The sequence below is a fragment of the Eleginops maclovinus genome, chromosome 19 (assembly GCF_036324505.1).
Source record: "Eleginops maclovinus isolate JMC-PN-2008 ecotype Puerto Natales chromosome 19, JC_Emac_rtc_rv5, whole genome shotgun sequence".
In the NCBI taxonomy this organism is placed as follows: domain Eukaryota; kingdom Metazoa; phylum Chordata; class Actinopteri; order Perciformes; family Eleginopidae; genus Eleginops; species Eleginops maclovinus.
Window position 1 is genome coordinate 17937594 of NC_086367.1, and position 23484 is coordinate 17961077.

Here is a 23484-nt window from a genome sequence, read left to right on the forward strand (position 1 = left end):
GCAGCCATTCCAGTGTCTGTTGAATTCCAACACAGAGAAATGTTGTCAGTAGTTTATAGAATACAATAAAATTAATTTAACTCAAAGACATACTTATAAATAGTAAACTGGAGAAACTGATAATGCTGCTGTGGTCTCTTAATTTTTTGTATCCAGTTTGTTTAGAAATATATCCCACCAAAACAGTGATAGTGGATCGACTTTTTTATTTTATTCAACTGTATCACACTGACTCTGGAAATCTATATCAGGTATTTTCACTATATTGCAACAGACTGAGTGTAACACAAACATTTAACAAAATACATTAACTTGAATGTTTCCCTCACGGTAAAGACAAGTATGTTTATGGAAAGTCTGTGTAACTTAGCAATTATTATTTTGCTAAACTAAGGTACAGACTTGTAAACCTGGCTCATATTATAAACAGTTAATGATGTTCTTGTCTGGTGTTAAAACAATGCTTTAAGGTGATTTATGTCTTCATCACATTCATCAAATGAGCAAGAATAATTCTTGCCATGGATGAGTAACAATTTAAATGTTTTTTGTATTGGATTTAATGAGATTAGAAGAAAAACTAAATTATGTGAAAACATTTATTGAGACACTGAACGAACAGTGTACAGAATGAGACGTGAAATGTGTGTCAAACTAATATTAGTATTCAGATAATATTTTTTTGTTGTGCAAGTGTGATCAACAGCACTTCGAGCTAACCAAAGGTTAAGTTGATTTTCCCTTTAGAAATTAATCCTGTGTTGCAATTCAAAACAAATACAAGTTACACACAGCAGCATCAAAAAGTGCTTCAACACCAGCGATCATGAACCTTGGAAAACACAAATGTTGCTTTATTATCCGAACGATTATGCCACATGTCATCATTCGTTCAATAAAGCTATACTGGAGTGTCCACACGGGCACAGGCAAAAAGAGCCCTGTCCCGAGTTGTATTCATCTTTTTGGTTTCAGAAACATCAGACTGCATTAAACAAAAGAAACATGTCATTACTTTTGTGTCACTTGCTTGTGTGCTGTTATGTAGTGGACCAAAGCTACAGTTAGTAGTGGGAGAGCACAGGCTTCTGCAGCTCAGGAAAAATCCATAACATAACCACGATAATAATTTGGTTCCAGACCAACACTAGAATATGACATATAATGTATTTTGAAAGTTTGTGTGCAAAGATCAAAGCAGTTCCATCTTTAACGGTGAATTTAGTTTTTGCCAAGTATTCTATATTCTATGAGTGGTTGGTCAGTCATCAGCTGTGCCATCGTCAGAAACAAAACAACCTGCATGGTAAGAAGAAAGAAATGTTAATGGGGTATTACTTTAAATGCAACACTAGGACTGCATTCAACTTCGGCTTTGAAAAGTTGTATATACTGAACCTTTGCTCAGTATATGCTGTAAAAGCAAAACAATATTTTAATGCTATGTCATGTTTTTCAATCAGGGTGCATTCAATATCAGGCATATTCAGAATAAAAAGGCAGATAAAAGTAATGCTGTCTTTCTCACCTCCACGAGAAAAACAGTCGGGGAGCCCCAGATGATACATCTCAGCACAAACTGCAAGTTCTTCTCCAGCTTCACCTGGCAGCCCTGAAAGAGAGACACATTTGAAAAGACAGACAGAGAAACAGAGGGGTCCAATCAGACATTCGTGCTGGATTTTTCTGATGTTTTCTGAGTTTATACCTGTGCGTAAAGCTGCCACGGTTGGTCCACAGTGCCATTGCAGGAGGTGAAAGTAGAGTTACAACAACTTTGAGGAACCAAGAGGCCTCCGGTGCGGTTAAACCAAGAGGTTTCCAGCCAGTCCCTGTAGTCATGCACTCCACAGCACTGCAACTAATGGGAATCGTACAACAAAATACCCCATCACTTCAAACATAAGTCTTCTTAACTGAAGTTATTGGGATGGGTTTCGTTTGGACAAAACATCTGAGATAGTTAAGTTTTTGGAGTGAGAGGGAGCCAAGGAGGGCGAACTGTCACAGATGATTGGAGTTGAAGACACATGTCAATCAAGACAAAACCTCCCAACCGTACGCCGTTTAACAATGAACATTAATTCTAAAAAACAACAACACATTACCAAATTGTCATGATGGTAAGTTGAGTTATTTTCATTTGCCATTCGATTACGTTTCTGTGCTTTTGCATTGGTGGATTTTAAAAGTAAACTTGTTGTAGTGATACATCATTATTATACATTTTACACATGCTTTGGGAATTGAATGCCCACATAGCAGCTAACATGAGTTTGAATGAACACACCTCTGCTTGTGTAGCATCCACAGCCTGAGAGTCAGGGTCCTGGCTGCTGCCTGTGTAGTTATGAAACACTCCACTAAGAGGAGCTAACTCTGACTCCAGCTAAACAACAAAAACAGCAATAGACACAGAAGAAAACGTAAACATGCATTTTGCCAGAATTATCTGCAGTGTCATGAGAGATCAACTGTTCAGTGCACATGAACTGTTATGTGACTTTCATACCTTTGTAGTGTGAAAAAATGCCAACGCTGAAGCTGTACTTTCCAGACAAAAGACCAACACTAGTAGATAAACAAACTAAAGAAGAAAAACAATATTAGGTACAGTTGTTCGAACACTGATTCATACATTCACACACATACACCTACCAGTCCCTGCAGAAAGGTGGAATCTCGGATGCTCAGCAAGGAGCCGAGGCCCCCGCAGGCCAATATCAACACAGCGCTGGCAAGAGCGAGGAAAGCGGGCAGGGGGATGTAGCTGGGAGAAAGAAATAAGCTGTTCTGCTTGTACTTCATCAGCAGGTAGACCCCGCTCATGCCCACCACCAACCCCACCACCTGGTGAATGAAAAAATGTATTAAGACAGAATATTTCTACACCTGTGAGCTGCCAAAGCTGATACAGAAATATTATTTAATATGTGTTTATTTACATTGCGAACAGCAGTGTACTGGCCAATGAAATTAATTATAAATGTCATGCTTTAAGGGAGTATGGTATCTTATCACATCTCATGGTTCTGCATTAACCGAAAGGAAAGTAAGAGAGAAAGAGGGAAATTAGTTTAAGATAAACTTTTGAGAGTACCCTTCTTGAAAATAACAAATTTAAAACTAATTTAGTCACCACATAACCTTATTCAATTATTACAGTATGACTGAGTAACATTGTCAAGAAGGAAATTAAAAAAGGGTGTTAAAGGTAAAATGAAAAGAAATTAGTTCCTTCACACTTCTACTTATTTCCTGTAAAACACCAGCCCACACACACACACACACACACACACACACACACACACACACACACACACACACACACACACACACACACACACACACACACACACACACACACACACACACACACAAACACGCGCTCTTGTGTCATGTGGCTTATTTAAAAGGAGCCTTCTCTTTGCTTTATCGCAAATAGACGAAAAAATAACTGATAATAATAATAAGTGAATCAAGCAAAAATATGAATTGGCAATATAGTGACAGAAAACAAAAACGAGTCTTACATACCCAGAGAAGTTGGCACGTCAGTTGAAGCATTGTTTTAAACGCGTTTTTTCTCTGATCGCTCATTTTCAGACTTTAAACGAGAGTTAGTGTGCATTATTCGACACAACATGCAGCAGATGCAGGTACAGAAAATACAATCAGTCGTAAAGAGGCGGAGGGTTGGGTGCACGTGATTTTTTTGGTTTCAAAGATCAACTTCCCCAAAGGGCGAGATAATACGAAAGCTCTCCGTTTTTATTTCCTGGCAGCAGTTGTCCCACTCCACGGTATTGGACCGGCAATCCTCCATAATGAGTCGTTTTTAGTAGAATACTGTAGGTTTGCTTATCCTGCTTTCAGGCAAGCTGTTGAATGCTTGTAACAGAGTGATTCTTTTTGAGGGTATTGTTACTCAGCACTGCCCTCTTGTGAATTTAAGCAAAAATAACTGCCAAAAGAGAACTGACAACATACAGTGTAACACAAAAACATGGCCTTTAACATTAAATGTATAACATTCAAAAACGTACCTTTGTGAAATTGGAGAAGTATCAATTACTCTTCTTCTTCTTCTTTTTGATGTATATTATTTTACAATCATGTATGAATTACATGGATATAGAAGGAATCCTTTAGAACACTGCTTTTCAAAAGATTCCTTAACAATACACATAAACTGGAGGAATATTCAGCATTATCGAGTGCTGAATGTGCTTGGTGAGGTAACGGTTCCTGTCAGCTCTGTGTTCAGTGGTCTGTGTCAGAGTCTCTTCCTCTTCAGCAGCTGCAGTCGGTTCCTTGTATGACTACAAATCACTGTGTCAACACATTAGCACTGTTTAAGTAGTGGTAACTTTCAGGCCAGTGATGGTCATACAGAAGTCAATGCCATGAGTAGCCTACTGCAGTGTTGAACTCACAGGACTATAAACCTTCTCAGTTCACGGGAGGATCAGCTGACGATGCAAAGCCTCCTCTCTATGGAAATGATTTCTCTGCTCTCAGCACACTGAAGGCAACGTGGGACACAAAATCATGAGGAAAACTGTCTGGATTTACACCATCTATCATCTTAATGGAAGAACATATTTATATCAGGAGTGGAGTTGAGGATTTAAGTTTGTGTTTGCTGTGGTTGGTATGATATGTCTGTTAGTCTGACATTAATCTACTTTACTGTAGATAAATAACACATTTCAGTTCTGTTTGAAATAAATGTGTAAATAATTATTATTTAAAAGCATCAAGTTCATTAAAACATGTAGAAAGGAATATAAACTCGAAAAAAATATGGACTTTGTTTAAAGTAGAATGTAATCATTTCTTTGCCAGGTTTAGAAAAGTGAAGAAAAATGAAATAAATAATATTTATTTACATAATAAATTCCATCCATTGCCTTAAATAGCATTTTTATTTTAAAAATTATACATTTTCTTGTTTAATATAAGATCAGAGAGTATATTCAGTGGATACATGCTTGTTGACAGTGCAGGAGGTTTTTGTACGGCCACTTAATGAGTTTGTATCACTGTGGTACACTTTTGGTGGAGGAACCAAACTCATCGTTCAATGTAAGTACCAGATAATTGTATTTTCTAACACTATAAACCTTACATTTACTTTAGCTTTAGAATATGACAAATCAGGAAATTATTTAAAATAATATAAAAAAAGTTGATATTTTTTTACTGATATAAAGCATAGCTGAAGAATTGAAAAACATTGAGCAAAATTCGTTTGATTTTCATATAAAGAAGATGTTACAGTGAATTATATGTACAATTTTAATAAGATATAAACACATTTTTACCATTTACCAAGAATAGTTGCTCTGTCATAAAATAAAAACAGTCCCATTGTAAATTGCATTTTAATGGTTAGATATTTTAACATTGTGTTTCATATCAAATCTTCTGAGGAGCCGTTAAAATAAATTAATGTTTATTTTTGTTCATTCAGAGTCGCTTCAGTTTGTGTTCACAGTCCGTTAATTTAAAAGAGGTTAAAAGGAAGTGAAACAAACAGATGACAAAGTCTTCAACTGTATTAGAAGTTACATGTTGTTTTTCTCAACAGTAAATTATTGCAGAGATTAGTTAATTATTCTCAAACATTGTAAAGCAGAGATGAAGGATTTCATATAATGATCTTAACATTAACACTTCATTATGATGCAAACTTTCATAAACTTCTTAAGGATTTTTGATGAGTTCCAAAGTAGAAGATTCATTATTTTAAATGCCAAAATGATATCAAGTTTCACCGTTTTATTTGATATATTAAACCCTCATGTTCTCCCATGCCTCAGCTCCTCTTGTGATCACAGCTTCATGCACACAGCTGACCCACAGTATCTCTGTCCTGTTTCAACTCTGTCTCAGGTTCAGTGTCTGTCCTGCAGTGGAAGTTAATCTGCTCCTTGTGTGTTTCTGCTCTCCCCTGCAGCGGGCTCCATGGTCAGGCCCTCGGTCTCTCTTCTGGCACCCTCCTCTGAGCAGCTCTCTGGGGGCTCGGTCACGCTGGCCTGCCTGCTGTCCGGCTACTCTCCTCAGGGAGCCGTGGTGAGCTGGGAGGTGGACGGCACAGCGGTGACAGAGGGGGTGCTGAGCAGCTCGGAGGAGGAGAAGAGCGGACGCTACAGCAGCAGCAGCGCCCTGAGCCTGAGCCAGGAGCGCTGGCTGTCAGGAGATCTATACTCCTGCAAGGTCCTCCATCATGACCACAGCCAGACCCAGTCCCTCCACAGGAGCCAGTGTGAGGGCTAGAGGGGCCAGCTGAAGCCCAGGACAGGAGCTGTGTGTCGGGGGGAGCAGGGGGAACACATACTGCTCTGATCATTATGAGTTTTACTGTTTGTAGAGGAAACTAAAGCTTTGTGTGGCACAGAACAACACTGCTGTAAAGTGTTGGACAGCAACAACTTAGAGAGTAATGTGTAAAGCTCAGCAGAGATGTGAGTGTGCTTAGTAACTGTCATGTTGATGATTCATCATTTTCCTAATAAAGCTTTAACTGATAAATATCATGATGATGTGTTTGGTCTTTCTTTTGTATTAGTAAGAAATTAAATGGATTTAAAACATAAAGTGATATTCCTCTCTGTGGAAAATGCAATGCTTTGGTTCTTAACATGTAAATACTGATGTTTCTCCTTATTGAACTGGTAAACAAATCATTACAGTATTAAAGAAAAGTAAATGATAAATGATGAACAAATAACTGACTATGAGATCAATTTGATTTGAGTCTGAAGTCATGATTCAAATGTCAAATGAGGAAACAACTGTCTCTCTTTAGCTTAGAGTAAATGGGAATGTAATATAATGTGGTGTTAGAGTTGTAAGATGTATTTTATTCAACATATTAGTGTGAATGTGTTTTAGTGCTTGGTGAGGTTCCTGTCAGCTCTGTGTTCAGTGGTCTGTGTCAGAGTCTCTTCCTCTTCAGCAGCTGCAGTCCTGCTGTAACAGCTCAGTGTGTCTGCAGTCTGACTGAGGGAGGTTTTTGTACGACTACAAATCACTGTGTCAACACACCACCACTGTGGTAACTCTGACAGTAATAAACTGCTGCATCTTCAGCCTTCAGTCCAGTGATGGTCATAGAGAAGTCAGAGCGCTTCCACTGCCACTAAACCGAGGTTCCGTGTCTGATTGACGTGTGCTTGCAAATCTTATCAGGAGCTTTGGAGGCTGTCCAGATTTCTGTTGATACCAGAACATATAATGACCATACGAAGAATGGTAGTAAACATCTCTGTTGGTTTTACAGGTGAGAGTGACGGTGGATCCTGGAGCAGATGTCTTTACTGCAGGCTGAGTCACAGTCACCTGACCGCTGCATCCTAAACACAAAAACAGATCATTCATTTATCAGCAGAAATAAAGGAGAGGAAAGGCAGCACATGATGTTTGAAATGTTACTGAGTGAAGGAACCTGTGAAACAGCAGCAGGCCAGCGTCCAGATGAGGATGGTGATGAGAGTCATGGTGCTGGTGGTTTCTGCTGACTGACAGATGTGAGTCCTGCAGTGTTGAACTCACAGGACTATAAACCTTCTCAGTTCACGGGAGGATCAGCTGACGATGCAAAGCTTCCTCTCTATGGAAATCATTTCTCTGCTCTCAGCACACTGAAGGCAACGTGGGACACAAAATCATGAGGAAAACTGTCTGGATTTACACCATCTATCATCTTAATGGAAGAACATATTTATATCAGGAGTGGAGTTGAGGATTTAAGTTTGTGTTTGCTGTGGTTGGTATGATATGTCTGTTTGTCTGACATTAATCTACTTTACTGTAGAAAAATAACGTATTTCAGTTCTGTTTGAAATAAATGTGTAAATAATTATTATTTAAAAGCATCAAGTTCATTAAAACATGTAGAAAGGAATATAAACTCGAAAAAAATATGGACTTTGTTTAAAGTAGAATGTAATCATTTCTTTGCCAGGTTTAGAAAAGTGAAGAAAAATGAAATAAATAATATTTATTTACATAATAAATTCCATCCATTGCCTTACATAGCCTTTTTATTTAAAAATTATACATTTTCTTGTTTAATGTAAGATCAGGGAGTATATTCAGTGGATACATGCTTGTTGACAGTGCAGGAGGTTTTTGTACGGCCACTTAATGAGTTTGTATCACTGTGGTGGACTTTTGGTGGAGGAACCAAACTCATCGTTCAATGTAAGTACCAGATAATTGTATTTTCTAACACTATAAACCTTACATTTACTTTAGCTTTAGAATATGACAAATCAGGAAATTATTTAAAATAATATATAAAGTTGATATTTTTTTACTGATATAAAGCATAGCTGAAGAATTGAAAAACATTGAGTAAAATTCGTTTGATTTTCATATAAAGAAGATGTTACAGTGAATTATATGTACAATTTTAATAAGATATAAACACATTTTTACCATTTACCAAAGAATAGTTGCTCTGTCATAAAATAAAAACAGTCCCATTGTAAATTGCATTTTAATGGTTAGATATTTTAACATTGTGTTTCATATCAAATCTTCTGAGGAGCCGTTAAAATAAATTAATGTTTATTTTTGTTCATTCAGAGTCGCTTCAGTTTGTGTTCACAGTCCGTTAATTTAAAAGAGGTTAAAAGGAAGTGAAACAAACAGATGACAAAGTGTTCAACTGTATTAGATGTTACATGTTGTTTTTCTCAACAGTAAATTATTGCAGAGATTAGTTAATTATTCTCAAACATTGTAAAGCAGAGATGAAGGATTTCATATAATGATCTTAACATTAACACTTCATTATGATGCAAACTTTCAGAAACTTCTTAAGGATTTTTGATGAGTTCCAAAGTAGAAGATTCATTATTTTAAATGCCAAAATGATATCAAGTATCACCGTTTTATTTGATATATTAAACCCTCATGTTCTCCCATGCCTCAGCTCCTCTTGTGATCACAGCTTCATGCACACAGCTGACCCACAGTATCTCTGTCCTGTTTCAACTCTGTCTCAGGTTCAGTGTCTGTCCTGCAGTGGAAGTTAATCTGCTCCTTCTGTGTTTCTGCTCTCCCCTGCAGCGGGCTCCATGGTCAGGCCCTCGGTCTCCCTTCTGGCGCCCTCCTCTGAGCAGCTCTCTGGGGGCTCGGTCACGCTGGCCTGCCTGCTGTCCGGCTACTCTCCTCAGGGAGCCGTGGTGAGCTGGGAGGTGGACGGCACAGCGGTGACAGAGGGGGTGCTGAGCAGCTCGGAGGAGGAGAAGAGCGGACGCTACAGCAGCAGCAGCGCCCTGAGCCTGAGCCAGGAGCGCTGGCTGTCAGGAGATCTATACTCCTGCAAGGTCCTCCATCATGACCACAGCCAGACCCAGTCCATCCACAGGAGCCAATGTGAGGGCTAGAGGGGCCGGCTGAAGCCCAGGACAGGAGCTGTGTGTCGGGGGGAGCAGGGGGAACACATACTGCTCTGATCATTATGAGTTTTACTGTTTGTAGAGGAAACTAAAGCTTTGTGTGGCAGAGAACAACACTGCTGTAAAGTGTTGGACAGCAACAACTTAGAGAGTAATGTGTAAAGCTCAGCAGAGATGTGAGCGTGCTTAGTAACTGTCATGTTGATGATTCATCATTTTCCTAATAAAGCTTTAACTGATAAATATCATGATGATGTGTTTGGTCTTTCTTTTGTATTAGTAAGAAATTAAATGGATTTAAAACATAAAGTGATATTCCTCTCTGTGGAAAATTAAATGCTTTGGTTCTTAACATGTGAATACTGATGTTTCTCCTTATTGAACTGGTAAACAAATCATTACAGTATTAAAGAAAAGTAAATGATAAATGATGAACAAATAACTGACTATGGGATCAATTTGATTTGAGTCTGAAGTCATGATTCGAATGTGAAATCAAGAAACAACTGTCTCTCTTTAGCTTAGAGTAAATGGGAATGTAATATAATGTGGTGTTAGATTTGTAAGATGTATTTTATTCAACATATTAGTATGAGTGTGTTTTAGTGCTTGGTGAGGTTCCTGTCAGCTCTGTGTTCAGTGGTCTGTGTCAGAGTCTCTTCCTCTTCAGCAGCTGCAGTCGGTTCCTGCTGTAACAGCTCAGTGTGTCTGCAGTCTGACTGAGGGAGGTTTTTGTACGACTACAAATCACTGTGTCAACACATCAGCACTGTTTATTTCATGATAACTCTGACAGTAATAAACTGCTGCATCTTCAGCCTTCAGTCCAGTGATGGTCATAGAAAAGTCAGAGCCGCTTCCACTGCCACTAAACCGAGGTTCCGTGTCTGATTCACTTTGACTTGTATCACTTATCAGGAGCTTTGGAGGCTGTCCAGATTTATGTTGATACCAGAACATACATTCACCAGCACCGCAATCTTCAACATCTCTGTTGGTTTTACAGGTGAGAGTGACGGTGGATCCTGGAGCAGATGTCATTACTGCAGGCTGAGTCACAGTCACCTGACCGCTGCATCCTAAACACAAAAACAGATCATTCATTGATCAGCAGAAATAAAGGAGAGGAAAGGCAGCACATGATGTTTGAAATGTTGCTGAGTGAAGGAACCTGTGAAACAGCAGCAGGCCAGCGTCCAGATGAGGATGGTGATGAGAGTCATGGTGCTGGTGGTTTCTGCGGACTGACAGATGTGAGTCCTGCAGTGTTGAACTCACAGGACTATAAACCTTTTCAGTTCACGGGAGGATCAGCTGATGATGCAAAGCCTCCTCTCTATGGAAATGATTTCTCTGCTCTCAGCACACTGAAGGCAACGTGGGACACAAAATCATGAGGAAAACTGTCTGGATTTACACCATCTATCATCTTAATGGAAGAACATATTTATATCAGGAGTGGAGTTGAGGATTTAAGTTTGTGTTTGCTGTGGTTGGTATGATATGTCTGTTTGTCTGACATTAATCTACTTTACTGTAGATAAATAACGTATTTCAGTTCTGTTTGAAATAAATGTGTAAATAATTATTATTTAAAAGCATCAAGTTCATTAAAACATGTAGAAAGGAATATAAACTCGAAAAAAATATGGACTTTGTTTAAAGTAGAATGTAATCATTTCTTTGCCAGGTTTAGAAAAGTGAAGAAAAATGAAATAAATAATATTTATTTACATAATAAATTCCATCCATTGCCTTACATAGCCTTTTTTATTTTAAAAATTATACATTTTCTTGTTTAATGTAAGATCAGGGAGTATATTCAGTGGATACATGCTTGTTGACAGTGCAGGAGGTTTTTGTACGGCCACTTAATGAGTTTGTATCACTGTGGTGACTTTTGGTGGAGGAACCAAACTCATCGTTCAATGTAAGTACCAGATAATTGTATTTTCTAACACTATAAACCTTACATTTACTTTAGCTTTAGAATATGACAAATCAGGAAATTATTTAAAATAATATAAATAAAGTTGATATTTTTTTACTGATATAAAGCATAGCTGAAGAATTGAAAAACATTGAGCAAAATTTGTTTGATTTTCATATAAAGAAGATGTTACAGTGAATTATATGTACAATTTTAATAAGATATAAACACATTTTTACCATTTACCAAAGAATAGTTGCTCTGTCATAAAATAAAAACAGTCCCATTGTAAATTGCATTTTAATGGTTAGATATTTTAACATTGTGTTTCATATCAAATCTTCTGAGGAGCCGTTAAAATAAATTAATGTTTATTTTTGTTCATTCAGAGTCGCTTCAGTTTGTGTTCACAGTCCGTTAATTTAAAAGAGGTTAAAAGGAAGTGAAACAAACAGATGACAAAGTCTTCAACTCTATAAGAAGTTACATGTTGTTTTTCTCAACAGTAAATTATTGCAGAGATTAGTTAATTATTCTCAAACATTGTAAAGCAGAGATGAAGGATTTCATATAATGATCTTAACATTAACACTTCATTATGATGCAAACTTTCATAAACTTCTTAAGGACTTTTGATGAGTTCCAAAGTAAAAGATTCATTATTTTAAATGCCAAAATGATATCAAGTATCACCGTTTTATTTGATATATTAAACCCTCATGTTCTCCCATGCCTCAGCTCCTCTTGTGATCACAGCTTCATGCACACAGCTGACCCACAGTATCTCTGTCCTGTTTCAACTCTGTCTCAGGTTCAGTGTCTGTCCTGCAGTGGAAGTTAATCTGCTCCTTCTGTGTTTCTGCTCTCCCCTGCAGCGGGCTCCATGGTCAGGCCCTCGGTCTCCCTTCTGGCGCCCTCCTCTGAGCAGCTCTCTGGGGGCTCGGTCACGCTGGCCTGCCTGCTGTCCGGCTACTCTCCTCAGGGAGCCGTGGTGAGCTGGGAGGTGGACGGCACAGCGGTGACAGAGGGGGTGCTGAGCAGCTCGGAGGAGGAGAAGAGCGGACGCTACAGCAGCAGCAGCGCCCTGAGCCTGAGCCAGGAGCGCTGGCTGTCAGGAGATCTATACTCCTGCAAGGTCCTCCATCATGACCACAGCCAGACCCAGTCCCTCCACAGGAGCCAGTGTGAGGGCTAGAGGGGCCGGCTGAAGCCCAGGACAGGAGCTGTGTGTCGGGGGGAGCAGGGGGAACACATACTGCTCTGATCATTATGAGTTTTACTGTTTGTAGAGGAAACTAAAGCTTTGTGTGGCAGAGAACAACACTGCTGTAAAGTGTTGGACAGCAACAACTTAGAGAGTAATGTGTAAAGCTCAGCAGAGATGTGAGCGTGCTTAGTAACTGTCATGTTGATGATTCATCATTTTCCTAATAAAGCTTTCACTGATAAATATCATGATGATGTGTTTGGTCTTTCTTTTGTATTAGTAAGAAATTAAATGGATTTAAAACATAAAGTGATATTCCTCTCTGTGGAAAATGAAACAGCTTTGGTTCTTAACATGTGAATACTGATGTTTCTCCTTATTGAACTGGTAAACAAATCATTACAGTATTAAAGAAAAGTAAATGATAAATGATGAACAAATAACTGACTATGGGATCAATTTGATTTGAGTCTGAAGTCATGATTCGAATGTGAAATCAGGAAACCACTGTCTCTCTTTAGCTGACTGTAAATGGGAATGTAATATAATGTGGTGTTAGATTTGTAAGATGTATTTTATTCAACATATTAGTGTGAATGTGTTTTAGTGCTTGGTGAGGTTCCTGTCAGCCCTGTGTTCAGTGGTCTGTGTCAGAGTCTCTTCCTCTTCTGCAGCTGCAGTCGGTTCCTGCTGTAACAGTTCAGTGTGTCTGCAGTCTGACTGAAGGAGGTTTTTGTACGACTACAAATCACTGTGTCAACACATTAGCACTGTTTATAACATGAATACTCTGACAGTAATAAACTGCTGCATCTTCAGCCTTCAGTCCAGTGATGGTCATAGAGAAGTCAGAGCGGCTTCCACTGCCACTTAACCGATCTCCTGAATGAACAATGCTCACATGTCTAATCAGGAGCTTTGGAGGCAGTCCGGATTTCTGTTGATACCAGAACATACATTGACCAGCACCGCAACCTGCAACATCTCTGTTGGTTTTACAGGTGAGAGTGACGGTGGATCCTGGAGCAGATGTCTTTACTGCAGGCTGAGTCACAGTCACCTGACCGCTGCATCCTAAACACAAAAACAGATCATTAATTTATCAGCAGAAATAAAGGAGAGGAAAGGCAGCACATGATGTTTGAAATGTTGCTGAGTGAAGGAACCTGTGAAACAGCAGCAGGCCAGCGTCCAGATGAGGATGGTGATGAGAGTCATGGTGCTGGTGGTTTCTGCTGACTGACAGATGTGAGTCCTGCAGTGTTGAACTCACAGGACTATAAACCTTCTCAGTTCACGGGAGGATCAGCTGACGATGCAAAGCCTCCTCTCTATGGAAATGATTTCTCTGCTCTCAGCACACTGAAGGCAACGTGGGACACAAAATCATGAGGAATACTGTCTGGATTTACACCATCTATCATCTTAATGGAAGAACATATTTATATCAGGAGTGGAGTTGAGGATTTAAGTTTGTGTTTGCTGTGGTTGGTATGATATGTCTGTTTGTCTGACATGAATCTACTTTACTGTAGATAAATAACGTATTTCAGTTCTGTTTGAAATAAATGTGTAAATAATTATTATTTAAAAGCATCAAGTTCATTAAATGTAGAAACTAATATGAAACTAAAAGAAAATAACTTGTTTAGGAGACTGTAATCATTTCTCTTCCAGGTGTAGAAAAGTGAAGAAAATTGAAAGAAATATTCATGAATTTTCCAGAAATTTCATCCATATCCTTATAAAAGCTTTGTTGATTTAAAAACTATAGACATGTTTCTCTGTTATTAGTAACAGAGGAGAGTTTTCTCAGTGGATACATGCTTGTTGACAGTGCAGGAGGTTTTTGTACGGCCACTTAATGAGTTTGTATCACTGTGGGTGACTTTTGGTGGAGGAACCAAACTCATCGTTGACTGTAAGTACCAGATATTTACATTTTATACAACATGTAGAAAATATATAACTTTTATCGATTATTAAATGAGACTCGATTGAACAATTCTTTCGTTTTTGCTATTTTGTATTTATTTATTGAGTTCATCTCACAATCCGAAGAGAAGCTTTGCAGACATCTATATTAATTGGCTTTTGCAAACAAATACATTTTTGAAAGTAAGATAAAGTATTAAAAAGTAAAATAAGTGATTTATTTTTCTATATTGTATTTAATTATCGTGATAATTTTATACTCTAAAATGTTTCAAAGTAAGATTTGACTTCTTCTCCATTTACAGTTTTACATTTATTGTTGAAAATATTTACTTTATTTCTTTATTTTTAGTTTCTTGACTTAAAATTAAATGTGGAATCCTTTTAAACACGCTTGTGATTTTATCAGCTAATGCAGCTTGTCGTCGTGTTCACGGTTCATTTATTTTACATGTAGTGAAAAGGAAGTGAAAGAGACAGATGATAAAGGTTTGAACTCTTTTCACTTGAGACATTCAGCTCTGTCAGTTTAAAAGACATCATCACACATATGAAGATGTATTCAATAATAAATATCAACGAACATCTTTAGTTTTTACACTTTACACAAATCAAATTTAGTCTTTTACCCTTGAGTCATGTGTCTGGTGGTCTGATCCTGAGTGATTTATGAGAGGAACAGCAGCACAAGTTATTCTGTTTTATTTGATGAAATATAAGAAAACACCAGTTTGTTACTTTTCTTTATCATCAAGACTTCACTCTAATTTCTTTCTTTTTTCTCCCCCCTCCCTCTCTGCTCCAGTGGGTGTGCAGCGGCCCACCCTGAGCGTCCTCCCCCCCTCCAAAGAGGAGCTGCAGCAGGGTAGTGCCACCCTGGTCTGTCTGGCCAGCGGGGGCTTCCCCTCAGCCTGGACGCTGGGCTGGAAGGTGGGGGGCAGCAGCAGCTCCTCCGGGGTGTCCAACAGCCTGGAGGTGCTGGGGAGCGACGGCCGCTACAGCTGGAGCAGCACCCTGAGCCTCACTGCAGAGCGCTGGAGGAATGCGGGTTCAGTGAACTGTGAGGCCAGTCTGAGTGGACAGAGCCCTGTCACTGAAAGCCTGGACCCTGCCCGCTGCTCAGAGTAGAGCTGCAGCATCACTTCCTGTCTGGAAAGGATGCGGCTTCTTTGATAGAGATCTTCATGAAGATACACATCTCCTCTGCTCACAGGTTCCTGCAAGGTTGTCTCTATTCAGTGTTTTAGTGTTGCTTTCTGATCCTCACATCCTGCATATTCTCCTTTATGTTCATCAGCTTACAAGTTAAACTGAACTCTATTTGTTTCACTCCAAGAGAAACTCATCATTCATCTAAAATGTGGCGTGAACATTAAACCATCATCAAATAAAAATGTTGATTAAAATGAGCCAGTGTCTTTGTATTTCTGTAATAATATGTTTGTTGTGAAAAAGACGTATTAACACCTTCAGTATTAAACCTGTTATTATATTAATATAATTTTAAATGACTCTGGGAATATGGAGTATAAATTACCAGATTTGTTTTTTTTAAATGAGGATTAAAGTGATTTACATTTTGTGGCGTATGTATGGACCGTGGTAATATCATTAATTCCTTTGGACAGCCGTTCATAAAGATACTGTTAATTATGTTTTGATATCATTTCCAAAGTTAAACAAGGTCTAACTTTCCCAGCTCACTCATAAAGAGACTGCATTGAATGACAATAATATAGTTTACTCAGTGTATTGTAGAGTGTGTGTGAGTGTGTTTCAGCTTTACTTGGATTCATTGTGGTTCTGCTTGATGACTCTTGTGTTCACTGGACCAGTTATCCTCCTCACAGTCTCTTCACCAACCCTCTGCAGCTGCAGCAGGACGCTTTCACTTCAGACTGAAGGAGGTTTTTGTACGGCTCTAAATCACTGTGTGAACACGCCACCACCATGATCACCCAGACAAAAATAATCTCCTGCATCAACCTCCTGAACATTACTGATGGTTAAAGTGTAGTCAGTACCAGATCTACTACCACTGAATTTAGAATCAGTTCCAGAGAAGCGAGTTGATGCTTTGTATATAAGAAGTTTAGGAGCCTGTCCAGGTTTCTGAAGATACCAACTGAGATCATCATCAATATCTGAGCTCCCTGTAGCGCTGATGGTCACAGTCCCTCCAGGAGTAACAGACTTGGATTTGTCAGTCTGAGTCAGAAAATTGTTGGCAGAAGATTCTGAAATGAGAAGTGAAATGTTAGATAACCAACAACATGGAGCAGCAGTTTAAATTGTGATTAAAGACAGTTACAGAAAAAGCATATTGGATGCAATCATGAAAAGAAAAGACACACATTGTACCACACATACATTACTCCTATCATTTTAGAGGATACATTTTCAAAGTCTCTCACCCTGACACAGAAAGCCCAACATGACGAGCAGAGTTACTGACAACATGATCTCGATGCAGGTTTCAGTATGAGTGCATGAAAACAGTTCAGACTCTACGTGACACAAGACCTTAAAGCTGTGAGGAGCAGTGAAGCATTAACATCATGCAAATGAACATTAAGAAGTCAAACAGACACCTGTCCTTGTGAAACAGAGAGGGAGAGATGAGGGGGAGTAAGTAGAGGCCACATCTCCCTGTGGACTCATGAAGAACATGTAGAAACTTTCTGTCCTCAACTCTCTGCTGTTTCTGTCTATTCAGTTTACCTCAGGCCTCTGTGCTTCATATTGTCCCTGCAGTCTGCCCTCTGCTGGCTGTCCAGGTTTCTAACAACCTGATGTGAAATTGAATCTGTACTCAGCCTTTAGCTCTTTTCATCATCAATGTACAGGTACATCTCAATTCATTTGAATATCGTAGAAAAGTTGAATTTCAGTAATTCTGTTTAAAAAGGGATACCCATGTATTATATACATTAATTTCACACAAAGTGAATTAATTCAAGTGTTTGTTTATTTTAATCCTGATGATTACGTCTAACTGCTAATGAAAACCCAAAACTCAGTATTACAAGACTGAAAAAAGTTCAATGTTGTAGACTCACAGTGTCAAACTCTAATCATTTAATTAACTCAAAACACCTGCAAAGATTTCCTGAGCCTTCAAATGGTTCCTCAATGTTCTTCAGTAGGCTACATAATCATGGGGAAGACTGCTGACCTAACAGTTGTCCAGAAGACAGTCATCGACACCCTCCAAAGGGAGGTCAAGCCTCAAAAGGTCATTGCTAAAGAAGCTGGCTGTTCACAGAGTTATGTATCCTAGCTTAACCATAGTGGAAGGAAAAGGGTGCTAGGAAAAGGTGCACACGCAACAGAGATGACCGCAGACTTGAGGAGCTTCACAAGGAGTGGGCTGAGGCTGGAGTTAGTGCATCAAGAGCCACCACGCACAGACGTATCCAGGACATGGGCTACAAGTGTCACATTCCTCATGTCAAGCCACTGCTGAACCATAGACAATTTCAGAAGCGTCTTACCTGGGCTAAGGAGTAAAGGAACTGGTCTCTTGCTCAGTGGTGTAAAGTCCTCTTTTCAGATTAAAGTACATTTTGCATTTCATTTGGAAATAAATGTCCCTTAGTCTGGAGGAAGACATACTTTATTAATCCCTCACAGGGAAATTTCACACATTACACAGGGAGGACATTACACACAGAGGATATACATGCACAAACACAGAGGATATACATGCACACACACAGAGGATATACAGTACATGCAGAATCACAGCCACATGAAGACAGGAGATGTGGCAGAGCAGAGCCTGTTCCCGGCATCAGGGAACAGTTTCAGGGTGTGGTGCCTTGCTCAAGGGCACCTCAGCAGTGTCCCAGGAGGTGAACTGGCACCTCTCCAGCCACCAGCTGACACTATGTATTCATTTATTTTTTGGACCCATCAGGATGTCAACCAGCGACCTTCGGATACAAGTCAAAGCCCCTGCAGACTGAGCCACTGCCGATTTATTAAGTCCAAAGTCAATGCAGCTAATTTACCAGGAAATGTTAGAGCACTTCATGCTTCCTTCTTCTGAAAAGCTTTATGGAGATGCAGATTTCCTTTTTACAGCAATACTTGGCATCTGCCCACACGGACAAAAGTATCAAAACCTGCTTCGATGACCATGGATAAACTGTGAATCATTGGCCAGCAAACTCACCTGACATGAACCTCATAGAGAATCTACGGGGTATTGTCAAGAGGACGATGAGAGACACAAGACCCAACAACGCAAATGAGCTGAAGGCCGCTATCAAATCAACCTGGGCTTCCATCGCTCCCCAGCAGTGTCACTGACTGATCGCCTCCATGCCACGCCACATGGATGCAGTCGTTTGAGCAAAAGGAGGACCAACCAAGCACTGAGGGAAGAGACATGAACGTACTTTCAGAGGGCCGAAATTTCTGTTTAAAATCCTTTTTTTTTGCTCTTTTGAAATGTGGGTTTTCATCAGCTTTAAGCCGTAATCATCAAGATTAAAACAATTATTTTATTATAATCCATTTGTGTGAAATTAATCTGTATAATATATGAGATTCACTTTTTCTAAACATGTTCTGTTAGTCCTAATGCCTCTGTTGTGACACTGGTGGACTCAGGAGAGGTCAGGGGTCAAATCATGATCAAATTAAACATCTCTTGGATGTGGATAAGGTTTTGAGTTTACATTTTTTTACCCAAAAAACCTTACAGGAAACAGTTGGTCACTAACAATGTAAGGACTTCATTAGATTGATCCGTGTTATTGTTAATCACTATCTTATAAGAACGATGAAATAATAATGCCAGAGATGCTCCCACTGAACACCGAGTGAAGACATGTTGAAGAAAAGCTAAAGAACTTTTGTGGTTCTACCTGGGGAAGCAGAGATCACAATGAGGTTCGTGTTTGATTTGCTTTTAAATATATTGTGTTTTGAACTGGGTTTAATCTCATTCAAACCATATGAATATTTAATAATATAAAGTGAATAGTGCTTGGTGAGGTTCCTGTCAGCTCTGTGTTCAGTGGTCTGTATCAGAGTCTCTTCCTCTTCAGCAGCTGCAGTCGCTTCCTGCTGTAACAGCTCAGTGTCTCTGCAGTCTGACTGAGGGAGGTTTTTGTATGACTACAAATCACTGTGTCAACACAGTAGCACTGTTTATCCAATGATAACTCTGACAGTAATAAACTGCTGCATCTTCAGCCTTCAGTCCAGTGATGGTCATAGAGAAGTCAGAGCCGCTTCCACTGCCACTGAACCGAGGTTCCGTGTCTGATTCACGTGTGCTTGCAAATCTTATCAGGAGCTTTGGAGGCTGTCCAGATTTCTGTTGATACCAGAACATATAATGACCATACGAAGAATAGTAGTGAACATCTTTGTTGGTTGTACAGGTGAGAGTGACGGTGGATCCTGGAGCAGATGTCTTTACTGCAGGCTGAGTCACAGTCACCTGACCGCTGCATCCTAAACACAAAAACAGATCATTAATTTATCAGCAGAAATAAAGGAGAGGAAAGGCAGCACATGATGTTTGAAATGTTGCTGAGTGAAGGAACCTGTGAAACAGCAGCAGGCCAGCGTCCAGATGAGGATGGTGATGAGAGTCATGGTGCTGGTGGTTTCTGCTGACTGACAGATGTGGGTCCTGCAGTGTTGAACTCACAGGACTATAAACCTTCTCAGTTCACGGGAGGATCAGCTGACGATGCAAAGCCTCCTCTCTATGGAAATGATTTCTCTGCTCTCAGCACACTGAAGGCAACGTGGGACACAAAATCATGAGGAAAACTGTCTGGATTTACACCATCTATCATCTTAATGGAAGAACATATTTATATCAGGAGTGGAGTTGAGGATTTAAGTTTGTGTTTGCTGTGGTTGGTATGATATGTCTGTTTGTCTGACATTAATCTACTTTACTGTAGATAAATAACGTATTTCAGTTCTGTTTGAAATAAATGTGTAAATAATTATTATTTAAAAGCATCAAGTTCATTAAATGTAGAAACTAATATGAAACTAAAAGAAAATAACTTGTTTAGGAGACTGTAATCATTTCTCTTCCAGGTGTAGAAAAGTGAAGAAAATGAATGAAATAATCATGAATTTTCCAGAAATTTCATCCATATCCTTATAAAAGCTTTGTTGATTTAAAAACTATAGACATGTTTCTCTGTTATTAGTAACAGAGGAGAGTTTTCTCAGTGGATACATGCTTGTTGACAGTGCAGGAGGTTTTTGTACGGCCACTTAATGAGTTTGTATCACTGTGGTGGACTTTTGGTGGAGGAACCAAACTCATCGTTGACTGTAAGTACCAGAGATTTACATTTTATACAACATGTAGAAAATATATAACTTTTATCGATTATTAAATGAGACTCGATTTAACAATTCTTTAGTTTTTGCTATTTTGTATTTATTTATTGAGTTCATCTCACAATCTGAAGAGAAGCTTTGCAGACATCTATATTAATTGGCTTTTGCAAACAAATACATTTTTGAAAGTAAGATAAAGTATTAAAAAGTAAAATAAGTGATTTATTTTTCTATATTGTATTTAATTATCGTGATAACTTTATACTCTAAAATGTTTCAAAGTAAGATTTGACTTCTTCTCCATTTACAGTTTTACATTTATTGTTGAAAATATTTACTTTATTTCTTTATTTTCTATTAAATTTTCAATTAGTTTGTTGACTTAAAATTAAATGTGGAATCATTTTAAACACGCTTGTGATTTTATCAGTTAATGCAGCTTGTCGTCGTGTTCACGGTTCATTTATTTTACATGTAGTGAAAAGGAAGTGAAAGAGACAGATGATAAAGGTTTGAACTGTTTTCACTTGAGACATTCAGCTCTGTCAGTTTAAAGGACATCATCACACATATGAAGATGTTTTCAATAATAAATATCAACGAACATCTTTAGTTTTTACACTTTACACAAATCAAATTTAGTCATTTACCCTTGAGTCATGTGTCTGGTGGTCTGATCCTGAGTGATTTATGAGAGGAACAGCAGCACAAGTTATTCTGTTTTATTTGATGAAATATAAGAAAACACCAGTTTGTTACTTTTCTTTATCATCAAGACTTCACTCTAATTTCTTTCTTTTTTCTCCCCCCTCCCTCTCTGCTCCAGTGGGTGTGCAGCGGCCCACCCTGAGTGTCCTCCCCCCCTCCAAAGAGGAGCTGCAGCAGGGTAGTGGCACCCTGGTGTGTCTGGCCAGCGGGGGCTTCCCCTCAGCCTGGACGCTGGGCTGGAAGGTGGGGGGCAGCAGCAGCTCCTCCGGGGTGTCCAACAGCCTGGAGGTGCTGGGGAGCGACGGCCGCTACAGCTGGAGCAGCACCCTGAGCCTCACTGCAGAGCGCTGGAGGAATGCGGGTTCAGTGAACTGTGAGGCCAGTCTGAGTGGACAGAGCCCTGTCACTGAAAGCCTGGACCCTGCCCGCTGCTCAGAGTAGAGCTGCAGCATCACTTCCTGTCTGGAAAGGATGCGGCTTCTTTGATAGAGATCTTCATGAAGATACACATCTCCTCTGCTCACAGGTTCCTGCAAGGTTGTCTCTATTCAGTGTTTTAGTGTTGCTTTCTGATCCTCACATCCTGCATATTCTCCTTTATGTTCATCAGCTTACAAGTTAAACTGAACTCTATTTGTTTCACTCCAAGAGAAACTCATCATTCATCTAAAATGTGGCGTGAACATTAAACCATCATCAAATAAAAATGTTGATTAAAATGAGCCAGTGTCTTTGTATTTCTGTAATAATATGTTTGTTGTGAAAAAGACGTTTTAACACCTTCAGTATTAAACCTGTTATTATATTAATATAATTTTAAATGACTCTGGGAATATGGAGTGTAAATTACTAGATTTGTTTTTTTTAAATGAGGATTAAAGTGATTTACATTTTGTGGCGTATGTTTGGACCGTGGTAATATCATTTATTGTTTTTACAGCCATTCATAAAGATACTGGTAAATATATTTTGATATCAGTGGCTTTAGTTGAACAAGCTCCCAGCTCTCTCATAAAGAGACTGAATTGAATGACAATAATATAGTTTAATCAGTGTATTGTAGAGTGAGTGTGAGTGTGTTTCAGCTGTACTTGGATTCATTGTGGTTCTGCTTGATGACTCTTGTGTTCACTGGAGCAGTTATCCTCCTCACAGTCTCTTCACCAACCCTCTGCAGCTGCAGCAGGACGCTTTCACTTCAGACTGAAGGAGGTTTTTGTACGCCTCTAAATCACTGTGTGAACACCCCAGCACTGTGTACACCCAGACAAAAATAATCTCCTGCATCAACCTCCTGAACATTACTGATGGTTAAAGTGTAGTCAGTACCAGATCTACTACCACTGAATTTAGAATCAGTTCCAGAGAAGCGAGTTGATGCTTTGTATATAAGAAGTTTAGGAGCCTGTCCAGGTTTCTGAAGATACCAACTGAGATCACTACCAATATTAGAGCTCCCTGTAGCGCTGATGGTCACAGTCCCTCCAGGAGTAACAGACTTGGATTTGTCAGTCTGAGTCAGAAAATTGTTGGCAGAAGATTCTGAAATGAGAAGTGAAATGTTAGATAACCAACAACATGGAGCAGCAGTTTAAATTATAATGAGAAACAGTTAAAGACAAAGCACAATGGATGAAATCATGAAAAGAAAAGACACACATTGTACCACACATACATTACTCCTATCATTTTAGAGGATACATTTTCAAAGTCTCTCACCCTGACACAGAAAGCCCAACATGACGAGCAGAGTTACTGACAACATGATCTCGATGCAGGTTTCAGTATGAGTGCATGAAAACGGTTCAGACTCTACGTGACACAAGACCTTAAAACTGTGAGGAGCAGTGAAGCATTAACATCATGCAAATGAACATTTAAGAAGTCAAACAGACACCTGTCCTTGTGAAACAGAGAGGGAGAGATGAGGGGGAGTAAGTAGAGGCCACATCTCCCTGTGGACT

General features: G+C 39.2%; 1 protein-coding gene, 2 long non-coding RNA genes and 4 gene segments (V, D, J or C); 4 read left to right on the forward strand and 3 right to left on the reverse strand.

The window, feature by feature from the left end:
- Nucleotides 1–6542, forward strand: part of LOC134881813 (Ig kappa chain V-III region MOPC 63-like) — a 30691-nt gene extending 24149 nt beyond the window's left edge. The window contains 2 exon segments of the V gene segment in view: nucleotides 5051–5088; nucleotides 5963–6542. Of these exon segments, the coding sequence occupies nucleotides 5051–5088; nucleotides 5963–6282 (358 nt within the window).
- On the reverse strand, nucleotides 190–4260 carry tspan37 (tetraspanin 37). 2 transcript variants are annotated; one of them, XM_063909385.1, is made up of 7 exons: nucleotides 4047–4260; nucleotides 2659–2850; nucleotides 2513–2587; nucleotides 2291–2389; nucleotides 1709–1861; nucleotides 1529–1612; nucleotides 190–1299 (listed from the first exon to the last, which is right to left on the reverse strand). In XM_063909385.1, exons 2-7 carry the CDS (start codon nucleotides 2827–2829, stop codon nucleotides 1222–1224), a joined length of 660 nt encoding a protein of 219 aa, XP_063765455.1. In that variant the 5' UTR covers nucleotides 2830–2850; nucleotides 4047–4260; the 3' UTR covers nucleotides 190–1221. The 2 variants fall into 2 exon arrangements, with proteins under 2 accessions (XP_063765455.1, XP_063765454.1); XM_063909384.1 differs by lacking the exon at nucleotides 4047–4260 and adding an exon at nucleotides 3538–3985.
- Nucleotides 6543–7187: 645 nt separating the features above from the next.
- On the reverse strand, nucleotides 7188–10161 carry LOC134881819 (uncharacterized). The gene is made up of 2 exons (XR_010168080.1): nucleotides 7454–10161; nucleotides 7188–7361 (listed from the first exon to the last, which is right to left on the reverse strand). It is a non-coding gene; the product is annotated as an uncharacterized LOC134881819 (long non-coding RNA).
- On the forward strand, nucleotides 7790–9664 carry LOC134881816 (Ig lambda-2 chain C region-like). The segment is given in 2 exon segments: nucleotides 7790–8211; nucleotides 9085–9664. A coding segment is annotated over 1 exon segment (312 nt).
- A 164-nt stretch (nucleotides 10162–10325) lies between the features above and the next one.
- On the forward strand, nucleotides 10326–12801 carry LOC134881817 (Ig lambda-2 chain C region-like). The segment is given in 2 exon segments: nucleotides 10326–11346; nucleotides 12222–12801. A coding segment is annotated over 1 exon segment (312 nt).
- On the reverse strand, nucleotides 11128–16417 carry LOC134881820 (uncharacterized). Its single transcript, XR_010168081.1, has 2 exons — nucleotides 13720–16417; nucleotides 11128–13627 (listed from the first exon to the last, which is right to left on the reverse strand). It is a non-coding gene; the product is annotated as an uncharacterized LOC134881820 (long non-coding RNA).
- Nucleotides 16418–20679: 4262 nt separating this feature from the next.
- LOC134881818 (immunoglobulin lambda constant 1-like) lies at nucleotides 20680–22242 on the forward strand (the record flags this gene model as incomplete). The annotated part of the segment is given in 2 exon segments: nucleotides 20680–20803; nucleotides 21639–22242. Coding segments are annotated over 2 exon segments (447 nt in total), but the record flags the coding sequence as incomplete, so codon positions are not given.
- Between the last annotated feature and the right edge of the window lie 1242 nt (nucleotides 22243–23484).

What these genes read in the sequence shown, in the direction of transcription:
- tspan37 (XM_063909384.1), bottom strand. Translation starts at nt 3,600, where the DNA reads ATGAGCGATCAGAGAAAAAACGCGTTTAAAACAATGCTTCAACTGACG. An exon ending in TGACGTGCCAACTTCTCTGG is followed by an intron (nt 2,851 to 3,537) that starts GTATGTAAGACT and finishes TTCATTCACCAG; the next exon opens with GTGGTGGGGTTGGTGGTGGG. An exon ending in CGTGGCAGCTTTACGCACAG is followed by an intron (nt 1,613 to 1,708) that starts GTATAAACTCAG and finishes TCTCTCTTTCAG; the next exon opens with GGCTGCCAGGTGAAGCTGGA.